At 40.3% G+C, this 16051-nt stretch overlaps 1 protein-coding gene across 1 annotated transcript in view; it reads right to left on the reverse strand.

Annotated features, from left to right (window-relative positions):
• Positions 1-5267: 5267 nt before the first annotated feature.
• Positions 5268-16051, reverse strand: part of LOC101284250 (cell cycle control protein 50C-like) — a 28915-nt gene continuing 18131 nt past the window's right edge. Inside the window, exons 7-9 of the mRNA XM_033433321.2 lie at positions 14528-14668; positions 8846-9055; positions 5268-5711 (exon numbers count right to left, since the gene is read on the reverse strand). Coding sequence (XP_033289212.1) covers positions 5521-5711; positions 8846-9055; positions 14528-14668 — 542 coding nt within the window. The 3' untranslated portion in view covers positions 5268-5520. The remainder of the gene's footprint in view (positions 5712-8845; positions 9056-14527; positions 14669-16051) is intronic.

Here is a 16051-nt window from a genome sequence, read left to right on the forward strand (position 1 = left end):
GTACAAGCCCGACCCTTTGCAGGAAAGGTTTTTTTTTCTTCCGCCTAAATGAGCTTCTCTTGCAACTGAGTCATTGCAATCCAAATCTCATAATTTTACATCCTTTCTTCTAATTGTTTACCAGATAGCTAGCTATTTTAAGGGGGCTGGCAGGGGGAGTGGAGACAAAAAGTGGCTCAGCCTTGAATTCATTTATTTAAGAAGTGTCAAAGAATACTGACACTGTAAACAGGTAAAAGGAGAAGGAAGGTTTTTGAAACCTGGTCAGTAGTGACAAAGACTTCAAAGGCCTGCGCTTATTTGCCAAACCAAGGCTGATTTAGCAACGGACTCCTGAACCAGTCCTGAGGGGAGGGACCCTGGGCTGAGCGCCTGAGTGACTCCTGGCATCGAGAAAGGGGAATGGGCTTCCCTGTGTTGCACCCAGTGGAGAAGCCAGGAGAAATCTGCTCTGCAGTTCTATCACTTAGGAACATCCAGAACAAATAAATGTTGACAACTGCAGGCTGTGGCGCTGTGGGATCCTGCTGGACGTCCTGTGAAGGAAAACCACCAGCAGCTGTCTGAAGCTGGTTTTCGTATATTAACATTTGGTTAATAAAGCCTCTACCGTGAAACAAACCAGATGAAAAACCAGGCTTCATGAGGAAGGCCTTAGGGCAGGCTGGGAAGGATTACGGTTTTATCAACTTCAGAACACCTCTGTGCGCTCAGCATGGACTTGGGTGCTCTGGGATCATACTCGGAGGTGGGGAGCTGGTGCTGTCCTGAGGGAGCATACTCTCTCTTCCATCCTGAAGGCCAGACGGACATTTAAAGAAGCTATGTGAAACCCATGTAAGGCGAGTGTGGGATCCATGCTAAGCTGTGCAAGTGGGATTGGAAGGACACAAAGACCTATGTGAGATGAGTCCCTTGGGAGCAGGACCTCAGCTGGCTCATTTTGGTATCCTTGGCATTGTGAATTTGTCACATAAGGTAGGGGTTTAATTAGTTAAATTTCAAATAAAGGTTAACTCTATACTTTTATTTACCCATAATTTCATCCTACCCAACTTTTTACCTGCTGCCTCTGCGCATGTACTTAGAATATACACCTGAATAAAAGCACCTAAAAACCCCAATAGTGGAACTTCCCTGGTGGTCCAGTGGTTAAGAATCCACCTTCCAATGCAAGGGACGTGGGTTCGATCCCTGGTCGGGGAACAAAGATCCCACATGTTGCAGGGCAACTAAAGCCGTGTGCCACAACTACTGAGCCTGTGCACCGCAACTAGAGAGAAGCCCCCGCGCCGCAAAGAAAGATCCTGTGTGCCGCAACTAAGACCCGACGCAGCCAAAAATAAATATTTTTAAAAACCCCGATAGTTTCCAAACAGTCACACTCACAGTCACACACACTCACACAAATGCCTGAACACACTCACACACACTCACAATCTCTTATTTATTCACATTTTTGTTCTTTGTCTCTCTTGATCTCATGCTCACTTTTTCTTGCTCCGGAATTGTTGCCAGGAGTTGCAGAAAGAAAAGCTAGTTTCACCAACCTATTCACAAAAGCACAAGGATGAAGAGCTAGAAAAGTGGAGGAAGAAGACAAGAGCAAGAGGATGGGAGAAGGAAGACAAAGAATAAGAGAGAAAGAAAGCCAGAAAAGTTCCCCATTGTGGGTGGGGAGTTAATTGTGAATGATGGGGCTCTTCCCCTAACAAGGATTAGAAGGACGGCTCCCATCTTTTATAGCAGGGTAAGAAGGAGTCTTACAAAGATAAACTACTTTGGGCTTGATGACTTGTGGAGAAGCAGAAAAAAGGAACGACACTTCCATTCTGTCATAAATTCCAGTCACTTAACTTTTCTTAAGTAGTTTATTTTCTGGTGTGGATAGACTTGCTTTGTATAGGAGCTTTCCACGGAACCAACTCTAGTGCAAAGTGAAATGAGGAAAAGTCTTGACTACTTGGTGAATGCAGATGCCTTCTGTGATGGTTAATTTTATGGGTGAACTTGACTGGGCCATGGTGCCCAGATATTTGGTCAAACATTATTCTGGATGTTTCTGTAAGGCTGTTTTTGGATCAGATTTAAATCAGTAGACTGCATAAAACAGACTGCCCTCCATAATGTGAGTCAGTCTCATGCAATCAATGGAAAGCCTGAATAGTACAAAATGCTAACTTCCCCTGAACAAGAGGGAATTCTCCAGCTGACAGCCTTCATGCTCCATCTGCAACATCAATTCTTTCAGGTGTTCCAGCAGACTGTCTTTTGGCCAAATTTAAAAAAAAAATTTTTTTTTATTGGAGTGATAGGTGATTTACAATGTTGTATTAGCTTCAGGTGTACAGCGAAGTAAATCGGTTATACATATACATATATCCACTCTTTTTTTTAAGATTCTTTTTCCATATAGGTCATTACAGAGTATTGAGTAGTGTTCCCTGTGCTATATAGTAGGTCCTTATTAGTTATCTATTTTATATATAGCACTGTGTATACGTTAATCACAATCTCCCAATTTATCCTTCCCACCCCTTCCCGCCTGGTAACCATAAGTTAGTTTTCTATATCTGTGGCTCTGTTTCTGTTTTGTAAACAAGTTCATTTGTACCCTTTTTTTTTGGATTCCACATATAAGCTATATCATAGGATATTTGCAACACAGTATTATTAGTATATATTTTTAAAATAAATTTATTTATTTGCGTTGTGGTGCATGGGCTTCTCATTGCAGTGGCTTCTCTTGTTGCGGAGCACGGGTTCTAGGAGCGCAGACTTCAGTAGTTGTGGCACGCAGGCCCAGTAGTTGTGGCTCACGGGCTCTAGAGCGCAGGCTCAGTAGTTGTGGCACACGGGCTTAGTTGCTCCGCGGCATGTGGGATCTTCCCAGATCAGGGCTCGAACCCGTGTCTCCTGCATTGGCAGGCGGACAGGAGGATTCTTTTTTTTTTTTTTTTTAATGAAAGCTTCTTTCTTTCCTTCTTCCTTCCTTCCTTTCTTTCTTTGTTTTTATGGCTGTGTTGGGTCTTCGTTTCTGTGCGAGGGCTTTCTCTAGTTGCGGCAAGCAGGGGCTGCTCTTCATTGCGGTGCGCGGGCCTCTCACTGTCGCGGCCTCTCGTGTTGCGGAGCACAAGCTCCAGACGCACAGGCTCAGTAGTTGTGGCTCACGGGCCTAGTTGCTCCGCGGCATTTGGGATCTTCCCAGACCAGGGCTCGAACCCGTGTCCCCTGCATTGGCAGGCAGATTCTCAACCACTGCGCCACCAGGAAAGCCTCTGCCTTTTGGCTTAAACTGCAACTCCTTCCTGAGATTCCAGTCTGCTAGCCTCCCCTGTCAGATTTTGCACTTGCCAAGTCTCCACAATCATGTGAGCCAATTACTGAAAATAAATCTCTTTACACACACACACACACCCCTCCTATTCGTTCTGTTTCTCCGAGAGCCTTGACTAATACAGCATTTTATAAGCTGACAAAGAGGATTGAAATGTAACAAATGTATTCTTGCCTTTTTCCAATCAACACCATAACTCAGGAGTGTGGACTGAAGGGGCAAGAGCCCAGGATATGAAGTCACAGGGTTTGGTTCCTGTGTGAGCTCTGTTCCTTCCTAGCTCTCTGCCCTGGATAGGTCACCTAAGCTCAAGAAACCACAATTGTTCAGATGACTAGAGCATTGCCAAGTATATTAGTTTTTTATTGCTACTGTAACAAATTACCCTACTCAGTGCTAAAAACAACATAAATTAATTTTCTTACAGTTCTAGAGGTCAGAATTCTCAAAACAAGGTGTCAGCAGGACTTCTAGAGGCTTCAGGGGAGGATGTGTCTCTTGCTTTTTTCAGCCTATAGAGGAGGCTGCCTGCATTCTTTGGATCATGGCCCCTTCTTTGTATCATTCCAACCTCTTGCTTCCATTGCCACATCTCCCCCTATTCTTCTGATCTCCTGCCTCTCTTTTATAAGGACCCTTAGGATTACATTGGGCCCACACAGATAATCCATATCAGTAGCCTTAATTTAATCACAGCTGCAAAGCCTCTTTTGGCATACAAGGTAACATTCACAGGTTCCAGGGATTAAGATGTGGGTATCTTTGGGTGGAGGTGGGCTGGGCGTTATTCAGCCTACCACACCTGGTCACCTGAGGTCAGTGGTTCGTACTTGAAACCATTTTGGTTTTTTGGAAAAGTACTTGACCATTTGGTGAATGCAGAAAGTTGCAACAGAGAAATGCTTTCTTGCCTGCTCAAAAGACAACTATGTATTTGTACTATGTTTCTCTTTAACAATGAAAATTCTGCTGTTAGAGTCATCACAGAGTTAAGCTTTCCCCACCTCAAAAAATAAAATAATATAAACATGTTTTTTAAAGTATAATATTCTGGTTATCTAGTTATACAGATCTATGGAGTCTCTTGCCCTGGCAGCTTTACCAAGTACAGTTGATCCTTGAACAACACGGGTTTGAATTGCAAGTGTCTACTTATACACGGATTTTTTTCAATAAATACTTACTACAGCACTACATGATCCACAGTTGGTTGAATCCGTGGATGTAGAACCACAGATACTAAGGGCCAACTGTAAAGTTATAGACGGATTATTGACTGCATGGGGTCAGCGCCACTAACCCCTGTGTTGTTCTAGGGTCAACGTTGTATGCCATTCAGTCTCCTGTAAAGTGACCTTTAGCAGGAATTAAAACTTTTTAAGATGGACCCTAAGAAGCTTCCTCGACACATATAATTCAAGTATCACAAGTCCATGTCATCACCTGCATTCTAGAGTACATCATCCCAATGTAAGTTTTAGAATTGTGTTGTGCCCTCAAATGCTAAGTACAGTTTGCAAGAGAATCCGTTATTTTCAGTGCTTCCCTCTTGGCTACATGGGTAAATTTAGGGAAATTCCTGGACTTTCTTTTTGGTGTATTGATGTATTTTGGGTGCTCACGGCACTGCCATAACCTTTGCTCGGCTTATTCTTAGTAGAGAAAACTTCATTTTGACTCATATATAATTGAATAAATCAATTTTCAAAAATCATCCTGATTGCTCAATTCAGTGTTCAAAAATTGTTGTTGGTGAGTCTGTAATTTCAACCAGCCAATGAGGACTCATGGTCTGAGCCTGATTGATGGTTAAAAGGATTCGCCTAATCTTGGGGCCCCAGGTTTACTTACTCTTGTCTGGTGATGCCACCCTCCTAGGCATTCACCCACTTTCAGGCACAAGGGCTTCAAATAAATTCCCGAGACTTGGTTTAGAGCTCAAGGATGATTTATCTTCCCCATTCCAAGGACATTTTACTATACCTAATTATGCCTTCTCCTCCTCCTTTTCTTCTTTTTCTTCTTCTTCACTCTGAAGCTCTCATTATTTATCTATCTGGGATTGAACTTGGTCAGTCAGTCCAGTTCCCCTTGATGAAACATCCCAGTCATTTTGAGATCTTTGGCTCCATTACTTCACTGGCCATTTCTGTGTTTTCTGCTCTTCTTTTTAAAGTCTGACTTTACTGATGGAGGAAGAACATTTTCCTTTCTCTCAGCCTCAAGTGAACTGCCAACATGGAAAAGAAGGCTAACCAGGTCACAGCTCCTGTCACCATGTAGGCGAGACCTAAGAAAAGGCTACTGCCTCCACTCCATGTCAGGGTGGAAAGAACAACTGCTTTTTCTCCTTGGAACCTGTTTACAGGAAAGTCTAAGAAAAGAAAACCTGTTAAGGATCTGTCTCAGCACTTCTCAGCTCTACCACTACATATCCTAAATACATTAGGTTGAATTATATATATATATATATATACACACACACACGCACACACACATATATATATACACACACACACATATATATATACACACACGCACACACACATATATACACACACACACACACATATATACACACACACACATATATACACAAACACACATACACACACACACATATATACACACACATATATATACACACACGCACATATATATACACACACACACATATATATACACACACACACACACACACATATATATATATATATATTTTTTTTTCTTTTTTTTGGCTGTGCTTTTTATCACATGGGATCTTAGTTCTCTGACCAGGGATCGAACGTGCGGTGAAAGCACAGAGGCCTAACCACTGGACTGCCAGGGAAGTCCTGAACCGTATAATACTGCTGGTTTTGTTGGTAAAAAATGGTTGACTATTCAATTTCATATAGTCTAATCTTTACCAAGCAGTATGTTGTATTTTGTTGGAATGAAATTAAGTAAAAACAAGTCTTCCCTCTAAATAGTTGTAATCTATGAAAGAAATTCTGACACAGATAGATCTGAATGACTTACAGACAACTCACTAGTGAACAAATATAGTTAATTTCTAAACCCAAGGAAATGAAAAGACTACAGATAGGTTTTGCAGCAAACCTAAATTTGCGTTTAAGGATCAGAATACCCAGGGTAGGCTAAAGTCCTTCATAGGCTAAGGTATGAATTCCTACCTCTTGGAAAATTCTTCAAGAGGAGTGAAGAGCAAAAAAAGTAGTGAGATAGATGGCAAAACGTTTTTGGTGGGAAAACTAAAGGTGGTGCATTCATTTGAGATTTGAAAAGGCCAGCATCCCTCACTGCTGGGGAGAAAGTGTTTAAACTGGCTCTGCTATCGTTAGCATTTGAATGATGTCATTTTGATCATGCATGTGGCCTGAGGTTTTTAAACATCTGGTGCCTTTTGTAAACCAAACTAATAAACAAATAAAGGCTTCTCATAGCAACAGCATTTCCCAGCAAAGCTCTTAAAAGGCCTCAAGTCACTTGGCAACATACTATTTAAAGGCACAAACTTGTTAGGAAAGCTAGTTCTCTTTCTTTTCCATCAAAATTCCTCACTGTCACCAGGTCCTTGGGCGCCATCTCAACTCGGCTGCCTGACTGTTCCATTAAGAGGGTCTTTTCCTCACACAGTGGGTCTTTTCTCCCTTAGAAGTGGTAGCATTTTCTGCAGCTCAGGCTTAGTTCTCCTTGCATATTAGTCAGGCAGTGAGGCTGGACGGAAGGGTTCAACACAGGTGGTGCAAGCATAGGACTCAAGCTCTGGACTGAGGTTTTTTGCTAAAGATTTAGATTTGAGAGTTATCAGCATTAAAATACGACTGTGAACGAAGATGCCCAAGGAAGGCATGTTTCAAGCAGAGAGATAGTGTCTCCTTTGTTCGGAGCATGGACTCTGTCTTCTCCTCAACCCTAAACTCACTGAAATGCATTATGAGGGCAGCAGTACATGATGGGCTTTTTTCCTGTGTCTTGATTGCTACCATAACTGCTTTACTCGTAAGGGCAATCACAGAAAAAGTTGATGGGAACAGAAGGTCCAACTTGACAGACTATTGCCAAGCAATTTTCAATCTCAAATTTTCTAGGAGGGAGAGAGAGGGGTTGCTGAAATCCTATTCAGAAGGTAATATTCTATTGCTTACTCTTTGATCTGTACATACAATGCTGTACAAGACAGAGCAATTTCTGGTTTTCCTTTTCATAGACTAGAATTAGGGACCATGCTAAAGGAATGGCTGAAGGCAAACCATATTCCTGGTCAGTAAACAAAAGGAGGCAATAAGTTGAGAGGTAGAGATGGTGTCACATCAGTGGGGGTATCTCTGCCCAAGGAACGTCCCCACTCCCCTGTCAGAGTGGAGACATTTGCGCTTTGCTCTAGGACAGAAAAGAAGAAAAGATGGAGCGTTGAACTGAAACACACGTTGTTATTCACTGACCCAAGAATCTCTCAGTCAAGCTCCCTGAGAGGTAAAGAAACAAAGGAGGTAGACAGTTTGGTGTACAGATCCTCTAGCCGGCTGGGGGGCCCCGTGAAAAACTCCTAGCCGGTAGCCCTGAGATGCTGCGGGGTTGCTGATGCCTAATCAGGCTGACGTCTCAAAGCTGTGTACAAGTCCTGGAAAGACCTGCCTCTGAGAGAATTCTGCCTCAGGGAGAATCAGAAAGGGACTTCAAAACTAAGTCTGAAGACCAGAGTTAGTATAAATTGTGTTTGAATATATAATTTTTAAAAGATAGTGTTTGGTGTCATTTTGAAGTTAAGTCCTTTTTGTTCTTAAGTCAAGAGTTACATTTGTATTTTTAAATTAAGTGAAAACATTTCAGAATCTCATATTAAAGCATGTCTCCTAATGTGGACCGTATGTCCATAACCAAAGCACTGGCTCCTGCTAGCTGGCTTCGTACCTAATAGAGAAAGAACACAGCATCCTCACTGCAGAGCTTGTAGCATGGCTCATGTGGGTTGGATGAACGTAACCTGCCCTTGATTCCAGGGCTCCCTTGGTCTATGCTACTTTTGTCTAAAATAAAAGGTTCTACAATCTCTCTCAGTTTTCATTGTTTTTAGACCATATTTCAAATTTACTTCTTAGTAAACCTCTCTCTCTTTATTTCCAGGGTCCTCCATGTCATCCCATCCTATACGGCAGGCTTCTCCTCATTGTTTTAGATCTCTAGGCCCAGTGTTACTTAATCTTTCTTCAGGGACAGAAATAGCCCTTCCCTCCTTATCCATACCTACTTACCTGATACTGCTATTGACTGTTGTTCCTTTAAAAACAACAACAACACACATTTAATTATATATAAAGTGGAGACACACTATATGGTGATGGAGTGACAGTACTGCCTATAACATAAATATGTATTTCTTTTACATATATACAGATTCGACTGGTGAATAGAAAGGTATAGAATGAAATAGTTAACAACTAGTATCCAGATGGACACTGATTGTCCTTCATCCCCAGAAAGAAAACTGGAATAAAAGGATACTGTAGGTTATGTTGAAACTATAACTACCAGCAGGCAAGCCTTCAGTAAAATGCTCTATTCGATGGAGTCGGCGGTACAGTTTTTTGAAAGTGGGAAATGCGGCTGTCCTCATCCACACAATGAAGTCGTCATTGATGAAGCCATTGTTTCCTGGATCCTCTTCATCTAGTTCATAGGCAGGCTTAGGCCAGTTCGGAGGTTTTGTGGTTCCTGTGGAAAGTTAACAATGGATGTGGTTGAGTAAAATCATCTATCACCTTTAGTTTTTCTTAAAATGTAGAGAATGAAACAACCTCCGTATTCTTGAGGAAAGAGGAATCAAAATTACAAAATTTTTTTTAAAAGTATGTGTGTGTAAGCTACCTGAGTACACAACCATTAAAAATAATGGTTATGGGCTACCCTGGTGGCACAGTGGTTAAGAATCCGCCTGCCAATTCAGGGAACACGGGTTCAAGCCCTGGTCTGGGAAGATCCCACATGCCATGGAGCAAGTAAGCCTGTGTGCCACAACTACTGAGCCTGCGCTCTAGAGCCGCGAGCCACAACTGCTGAGCCTGCGTGCCGCAACTACTGAAGCCCACGCGCCTAGAGCCCGTGCTCCACAATGAAGAGTAGACCCTGCTCACCACAGCTAGAGAAAGCCCACGCGCAGCAACGAAGACCCAAACAGCCAAAAATAAATAAATAAATAAATTAATTAAAAAAAATAATGGTTATAAGGACTCTAAGGAAATGTGGGGGGAAATGCTGATGATACTGTCATAGGGTTAAAAAAAGCAGAATATCATATGTATATTATGTATTCAAATATATAAAATGTATAATAAAGCATTGAAAAAATAGGTACAGCAAAATTATAATAGTGGTGGTATTTGGTGATAGCATCATGGGGAATGTTTATTTTCTTTAACATCATTAGTAAGGTAAAGAAAGTAAATTAAAACAAGATACCATTTCACCTAAAAATCGGTTTATATTTAAAGAAAAAAAGAATGACAACCATTGATGAGGCAGTGGAAATGGGAACTCTTGTACAGAGCAGATAGATGTGTGGATTAACCACATTTTTGGCAATCTAGGAACATGCAGCAAAAGATTGAGGACTTCCCTGGTGGTCCAGTGGGTAAGACTCCACGCTGCCAATGCAGGGGGCCCGGGTTCGATCTCTGGTCAGGGAACTAGATCCCTCATGCACGTCACAACTAAGAAGTTCACATGCCGCAACTAAGGAGTCCTGCATGCTGCAATGAAGAGCCCGCATGGCACAACGAAGATCCTGCGTGCCACAACTAAGATCTGGCGCAGCCAAAATAAATAAATATTTTTTAAAAAAGATTGAATATATTTTGCATCCATTTTGGCCCAGAAATTCTCCTTCTAGGACTATATTCTAAGGAAATAATTATGGAAGTGCAAGAAGATCGTGTTGCATGGATACTCCCTGCAGACCTGTACCTAAGAGCTCGAAGTTGGAAGCAAGGAAGAAGAACTTGTAGAAGGGAGAAGGTGGAGAACAGAGGTGTTGCAAACCTGGAAGCCTGGTAGGTCTGGGTGTTGTGCTGTAGGAATGCTGGGAGCACTGGGTGAAGTCTGTTGAGTTTACTCTCATCCTCATACTTCCCACTTTACCGCCCTGGGCATGACTGTCTCTCCCACTCAACAGCAGACTCTTAAGTTCAGTGTCTTCCTCATCATTTTTTCACTGGCATTTAGTCCAGTGCCTGGCACATGGTAGGTGTTCAATCAATGCTTGATAAAGGGATGAGCGATTCCAATGAAAGCTGACAGAAGCTGATAATAAACAGCATTTTGAATTTTAAAATAATCAACAAGAGGAAGTTGTCCAGTGAACTTTTTACTTGCATAAAACTGGTTCTACTATTTGTAGGAAACCATTCTTTCTCACCTCTGACAACTGACTATGTTCTCCTCAAAGAAACCCAGTCTTATTTTCTAAGCATGGGCTATAGTGCTTATAAAAGCATGTGCTAAGTTTGGCTGGATTAATCTGAAGTATGTTGGTATACTTATGCTTCCTCTGGAAATAATCCTTTGCTGGAGAAACTTTCCCTCCAAAAACTGTGGCGACGTTGGCCCTTCCCAAGAATTCGATTGCTATTGCTAGAAGAATATTGATCGAAATCAAAATTGCCTTTGGTACCTGCATGGGGACCTCACCCTCTCTCTACTTCAGCCAGAGCTCATGCTCAAGGCAATGTGTCCTATAGACCAGTGATAGCCAAGTCACCCAGGGAGTGAAAAATGCAGGTTCAAGCATGCCTTTCCGTATCAACCCCTAATCCTACCCCATCCCATGTCTCCAGAGAGTATGAGAAGCATGGTGTAAGAAGCATCAACTTCTCTCATTTTCCAAGTTCAGCTGGGTCCTTGGTATTCATCATTCACTTAACAATAAGTATTTCTTGATTGCTCACTTATATCAAGCACCAGGGATATAGCATGAGATCTAATCCCTTTCCTCAAGGTGTTCACATAAAGTGGGGATGACAAGTATTCAAATAGATAATTATAATAAAACATGGTAACTCTTACAATAGAAGTAAGAAAGAGTAGGAGTAGGAGATAAGAGAAAGCCAAGGATGCTTTGTGTTATATGCTTGTGGTTATGGTAAGACAAAACAATAGCATATTGCCAAGTTCCTTTCAAAAACTGGGAATTTAATTACAGATACAGTGACCAGACATGCCAGTTTGCCTAAGACAGTCCCAGTTTATGTCTGTTGTCCATTATCTCATCTGATTTAGCACTTACCCCAAGCAAATAATGTACATATAATTTCATCCTTTCAGCCATGGTCTTAGCTGGTAGTGAGATACCCATGTACAGTGAACAGAGTGCTTACTTTAATTAATGAAAGATAACCAGTGGCCCTTCATAGCAAAACATAACATATCCCTGTGACCCCTGTCACAGTTTGACAGTACAGCCCGTTAGGCCACAGCCTATGTTTTGGTCTGTGAGACATGTGGAGCTGCCAGGCTGCAAGTCAGTGGGGCTGGTGGGAAATGTGGGATATTACAGATTATGTTATAGGCACAAGATGTAGTGTGAAAAATAGATGCTGAGCAGTCTTTCTGAGAGTAGTTTGAACTCTCTTGCAACAGTGTTATTTATTATATGGTGTAAAAATATAACTACCTTATTGTTTGGTATCAGTTTTTTATTTGCTAGTAAATCCTTTTGGCTGTGAAGAGCTAAAACAAGGAACATACATGTTTAATGAAAAATTAAGCACAGTTTTTCTAAAGAAAGTTGATGAATGTGATACTTGCAATGTTGGTTGACATATACCCCCCACCAGGGGAACCATCATGATGCCAATGACCATGGGAAAAATCAAAAGACATAAATCGCTGAAGAACATCAGAGTCTACTTCAAAAGTTTGCACTTATTTCTAAAAGCAATTACACTCCAATAAAGATGTGGGAAAAAAAAGAGTGTATTCAAAGACAGTGCTTTGCCTCAAGGAGCTACAGAAAGTCCACTTGTATACCATTATGTGAGCATGACTTTTCATTTAGATCAAATAAGTTTCCTTCTAGTTGCACTTTTTTACTAATTTTTTTTTTATAATCAAAGGAAAACTTTAATGTTTTGGCTCTATGAGCACAAAAAGAACCTCGTAAACAGTTAAATGAAAGCAGTTTTAAATCAATGTCTTCAGATGTATTCATCCATCTGAATACATTGGTTTGATTTTTTTTAATTTGATTCTTCATGGAATCAAGGCAAAGCTTTTCAATATTCAGTACTGGAAGATAAAACTGACATGATTATAAATATTACTATAAATTCAGTTAAAAAATTCAACAATCAAGTGTAAATATTTTGGTTTTATAGTGACAACATAAATGCAAATTTGGTGGAGCACAACATCAGAGTAAAGATATTTTCTTAGTAAATGGAGAAATTTATGGAGAAATGGGCTTAAAATTGGTTGTGAAACATATATAATTAACAACTGTATCCAAACAAGCTACAACATTTTGTTAATCAAAAAAAGAGTTGTAGTTGTGCAAGTTTAAATATTTTCATATATTCACAGAGGAAATGAACTGCAAAATTTTTACAATGATAAAGATGTTAAAGAAATGCTTTAGCATGAGAGTACATGTGGTCTGTCTTTGCTACAAATCATCAACCAAAATTTTAGAAATGTCTGAGCCTTCAAAGAACTGTTTTCTATACCAAATGATATGTCCTACAATGATCCTGAACTTTTTCTTGGTAAATAAGCCCTCTAAGTTTTTGTGGAATTTTATTCAAAATAGTTGTAAAGTTTTAGACAAAGTATTCTACACATGGAATGCCACAAACCTTAGTTTTTGAGGATATAGTTAATTGTAATTATTGAAAATCAAGTTTGCAAACAAGAAGCTATTGAAATTTACCCCTATAAGCAAGGGAACAATTGAACATATTATATAATGAGAGTTCAAAATGTGTACAAGATTTAATTTTTAAATTCTATAGTTGTGCTTTGAAATATCTCAATTTATGTGAAAACTATTTTGATGGAGCTCCTATTTTAATTGGATAAAATTTTCTTCTTGATGAGAATTAAATGATATCCAGGAAATCTAAGATTTCATAGCATCTAAATTTAGTAAAACATTCAAAAAAATCATAGATAGAAAAATTGTGAAGTCAAAAAAAGACCTTGCCTATAAAAATATTTGGGCTCCAGGTGTGTGGGCCTCAGCAGTTGCAGCACATGGGCTCAGTAGTTGTGGCTCGTGGGCTCTAGAGTGCAGGCTCAGTAATTGTGGCGCACGGGCCTAGCTGCTCCACGGCACGTGGGATCCTCCTGGACCAGGGATAGAACCTGTGTCCCTTGCACTGGCAGGTGGATTCTTAACCACTGCACCACCAGGGAAGTCCTAGATATTTTCTCAGTTAAAAAAAAGTTATGTTCAAAAGAGAAGAATCAATTAAAGGTGCAACAATCTGAAACTGATTAACCACAAAATGCACTTCAAAAAAAGAGTGCAGACAATTTTGTGAAAAAATTAAAAATATTTTAACAAAATATTTTTAAAAATACAAAAACCCAAATTTTTCATTAGAAAAATACAGGCGCATGAAATGAAGACCGAAACTGATTAAAGTGTGTGACTCTGTATCCAGAATAATTATTCTGTTTATGTTATCTTTTAGCATTTAGATAATATTTAAAGTATTTTTTAAGTTGGTTTAATGTACACAGATATATTATTTTAATTTTTGAAATAATTGCATTTTTAAAATAGTTTGTAATAGAATTCTTTTATATGCCCATCAATATGGTAATGTCAATTTACTGATCAATAAATAAAACTTTCGAATTAATATATAACTTTAGTTATTCTAGGGACCCCTTTCACTCTCAAAAGTGCACTAGTTTGAACAGTAAATTAATGATCACATAATTATAGATGAAGGAACAAGTTTCTTAAAACATTGCCTTTTCCTAATGGTAAACTAGAAGGAACTGGGGTACCAATCATTTCATGTTTCTGAAAGATATGTGATGGAGGTGCCCACAGGTAGGAAATATTAAAACCAAAAGCTAGTCAGCAAAGAAGTAAACAAGGCGGAATCATAAACATGCCCCCACACATCAAAACCAAAGTTTCTATAAAGAGAGGAGAATATCGAGCTAATGTATGGATCTTACCTGCAAATGCACTAGAAAGATTTTGGAAACTTGGATTCTGAAACTTGACATACTTGTCTGTCCACCATGTAATTCCACTCCTTATCATTGGTACTTTGATATGGATAGATGAATTAAGGTTGTAAGAAAGAATAATGGTGTCTGTAGGGAAATTAAAAACTGTGTTAGATTCAAGTAAGCATTTTTTGCCACACTTGGAAGTGCACAACCAGACACAGCTTAAAAAGCAGGGTTTGAAGACTCTCCACATGCCTACATGGCATAGATGCTGGAATCAGAAGACTATTCTTTTTCTTGCTAAGGCCCCAATTATTATTTTTTTTTAACATCTTTATTGGGGAGGCCCCATTTATTGAAAAATACTCTTAGACTCCATTTGACTCATGTTTCCTAACTACTTCAAATCTCTGGTAAGGGAGAACTTATTTGCAAATGAAATATCATAAATCAGTGGATAATGTATACGAACAGTATTTTAAAAACTGCCATTCATCCTACACCCAGTGGGACCCACCCACGATTAGGGGTCCAGCAGCGATGCGGGAGACCCTGGGGGAGACGGTGGGGAGGAGCGTGAAGGAACGGAAGCAAATGCGGCCAGCGCATTCCCTGTCCACTTAGGCACCTGGGAGCCTATTGGGCTCCTGGGCCTAATCCTCTGCCCTCAGAGCCTCCTTCCTGCAGCGCAGAGCCAAAGCCTCGCCTCTACACCCCCACCCAGGGCCCTACCTCCAAACTCCGCAACGCCACACGCCAGAGGCCCTCCTTTTCAAGTGCTGCAGCTACCCTTTCCCGCAGGTCCTAAGCAGAGGCCCCGTCCTACACTTGAACGTCACTCCCCCTCCCGCCTAGGGAGACTCATTAGCCAGACTCATCAAGCAAAAAAGGGAGAAGACTCAAATCAACAGAAGTGGAAATGAAAAAGGGGAAGTAACAACTGACACTGCAGAAATACAAAGGATCATGAGACATTACTACAAGCAACTATATGCCAATTAAAATGGATAACCTGGAAGAAAAGGACAAATTCTTTGAAAAGCACAACCTTCTTAGACTGAGCCAGGAAGAAATAGAAAATATAAACAGATCAATCAGAAGCACTGAAATTGAAACTGTGATTAAAAATCTTCCAACAAACCAAAGCCCAGGACCAGATGGCTTCACAGGCAAATTCTATCAAACATTTAGAGAAGAGCTAAGACCTATCCTTCTCAAACTCTTGCAAAATACAGCAGAGGGAGGAACACACCTAAACTCATTCTATGTGGCCACCATCACCCTGATACCAAAACCAGACAAAGATGTCACAAAAAAAGAAAACTACAGGCCAATATCTCTGATGAACATAGATGCAAAAATCCTCAGCAAAATACTAGCAAACAGAATCCAACAGCACAACAAAAGGATCATACACCATGATCAAGTGGGGTTTATCCCAGGAATGCAAGGATTCTTCAATATACGCAAATCAATCAATGTGATACACCATATTAACAAATTGAAGAAGGAAAACCTTATGATCAC

This window comes from Orcinus orca, chromosome 5, assembly GCF_937001465.1.
Source record: "Orcinus orca chromosome 5, mOrcOrc1.1, whole genome shotgun sequence".
Classification (NCBI taxonomy): domain Eukaryota; kingdom Metazoa; phylum Chordata; class Mammalia; order Artiodactyla; family Delphinidae; genus Orcinus; species Orcinus orca.